This window comes from Sciurus carolinensis, unplaced genomic scaffold (assembly GCF_902686445.1).
Source record: "Sciurus carolinensis unplaced genomic scaffold, mSciCar1.2, whole genome shotgun sequence".
Taxonomy (NCBI): domain Eukaryota; kingdom Metazoa; phylum Chordata; class Mammalia; order Rodentia; family Sciuridae; genus Sciurus; species Sciurus carolinensis.
In genome coordinates, this window is record NW_025920267.1 from 287,617 (window position 1) to 289,590 (window position 1,974).

At 44.3% G+C, this 1,974-nt stretch overlaps 1 protein-coding gene across 1 annotated transcript; it reads left to right on the plus strand.

Moving 5' to 3' along the window:
• The first annotated feature begins 204 nt into the window (after positions 1-204).
• On the plus strand, positions 205-882 carry LOC124975406 (olfactory receptor 7G2-like). The gene has a single exon (XM_047538147.1). It carries the CDS (start codon positions 205-207, stop codon positions 880-882), a length of 678 nt encoding a protein of 225 aa, XP_047394103.1.
• The last annotated feature ends 1,092 nt before the right edge of the window (positions 883-1,974 follow it).

The following is a 1,974-nucleotide window of genomic DNA, read 5'->3' on the forward strand; positions in this document are numbered from 1 at the left end:
CATTCTTTTCCTTCAGATTCATCACCAATGTGGAAACTGGAAATCAAACAACTGTTTCAGAATTCCTCCTCCTGGGACTGACAGAGTACCCAGCAACTGCAGTCCCTCATTTTCAACCTGTTCCTGTCCATGTACCTGGTCACCACCCTGGGGAACCTGCTCATCATCCTGGCTGACAGCTCTGACTCCCAGCTCCACACACCCATGTACTTCTTTCTTGCCAATCTTTCCTTCACTGATATCTGTTTAAGTTCAAGCACGATCCCAATGATGCTGGTGAACATCCTAACACAGAGTCAGAGCATCACCTACACAGGCTGCCTCACCCAGGTCTGCTTTGTCTTGGTTTTTGGTGGCTTGGAAAATTGTCTGCTTGCAGTAATGTCCAATGACCGCTATGTTGCCATCTGCCATCCTCTCAGGTACACAGCCATCATGAACCCCTGCCTGTGCGGACTCCTGACCTTGTTTTCCTTGTTGATTAGCCTCATGGATGGCCTGCTGCACAGTGTGATGGTGCTACAGTTGTCCTTCTGCACATACCTGGAGATCCCCCACTTCTTCTGTGAACTTGCTCAGATTATCAAGCTGTCTTGTTCTGATAACTTCATTGATAACATCCTGATATACATAGTGGCTTGCATATTTGGTGGTGCTTCCTTCTCTGGAATCATTTTCTCTTACGTTCACATTGTGTCCTCTGTCTTGAGAATGCCCTCATCAGGAGGGAAGCATAAAGCCTTTTCCACCTGTGGGTCTCACCTGTCTGTTGTCTTCTTGTTCTATGGGACAGCTTTTGGGGTGTGCATTAGCTCTTCAGTTTCTGACTCCCCCAGGAAGACTGCAGGGGATTCAGTGATGTACACAGTCGCCCCTCAATAGATGAACCCATTTATCTATGGTTTGAGAAACAAGGACATGAAGGAAGCCTTGAAGAAACTCATCAGTTGGATAGCTGTTCTATGTCATTTGCCCTTTTTCGAACTGGGTTTCTAGAACAATTAACAGTGACAACATTTGTGATGAGCCATAATTCCTTACTCATCTGTCATTATACTATTCTAAATTAATGAAATACCATAATGGCCACATGGATTTTAGTTTGTCTTGAAACCCGTCACTGCTTTTAGTATAGCTCTGTGATGTTTTACACATGATTTCTCACCCCAAACATAATTTTGTTGCTCTGGTTCCACACAGACAGCCTCTGAAGCAAGGATTCTAGTCTTAGAATTTTCCCTTGTTATGAAATTCAGAAGAAAGCAAGTTAGTGAAAGATGGCAGGATAAGGGTGATCTTTAAGAACTGCTCGGTCATATTCATAGAATTGTTTCCACTGATCATACAGCTGGGGCCATTAGAATTTCATCTGGGTATCAGACCTAAAGCAAGCAAAAGGTTGGACATTCATATCCTGCGATCTGTTACTGGCATCTATATACTTATGGGGCAAAAATAGCATCAACCATTTTCAGTGTCTTCATCTATAAAATTGGCATGATGGATCAGATCACTGTTTTGAGATGACTGTGACATGCTTGAACTCCATCAATGAAGATGGACAATACTGTCTCTGACAATAAGGAGAAATACCCTTCATTCCAAAGATGTGAGAGGTAGGAAATACAATAACACAGAGAGCAGAACATCCTTCACTCAGTCCCCCATGAAGTAGCCTCTTCCCTGCACTCACTGGTCTCCTCCCCTTCCCCAGGTGATAGTGCAAATGCAGTTGACATATGTGGACCTGATGCCACAGGCAACAATCTGAGGATACACTCCTGTGTGTCTTGAGAAGGGAATTCTCCATGTACCAAATACTTGCATCTCTGAGGTGGACTGGATGGTGGTCTTCAAACTGTGTCAACATCCTGTCCTGAAAACTTGTGATCAACGTGTGGCATAAATGGTGAATGCTGCTTGTTTGGGAGAAGGGGGTTGGCAGAGAAGGAGCACTTGGTGGATCATCTGGGT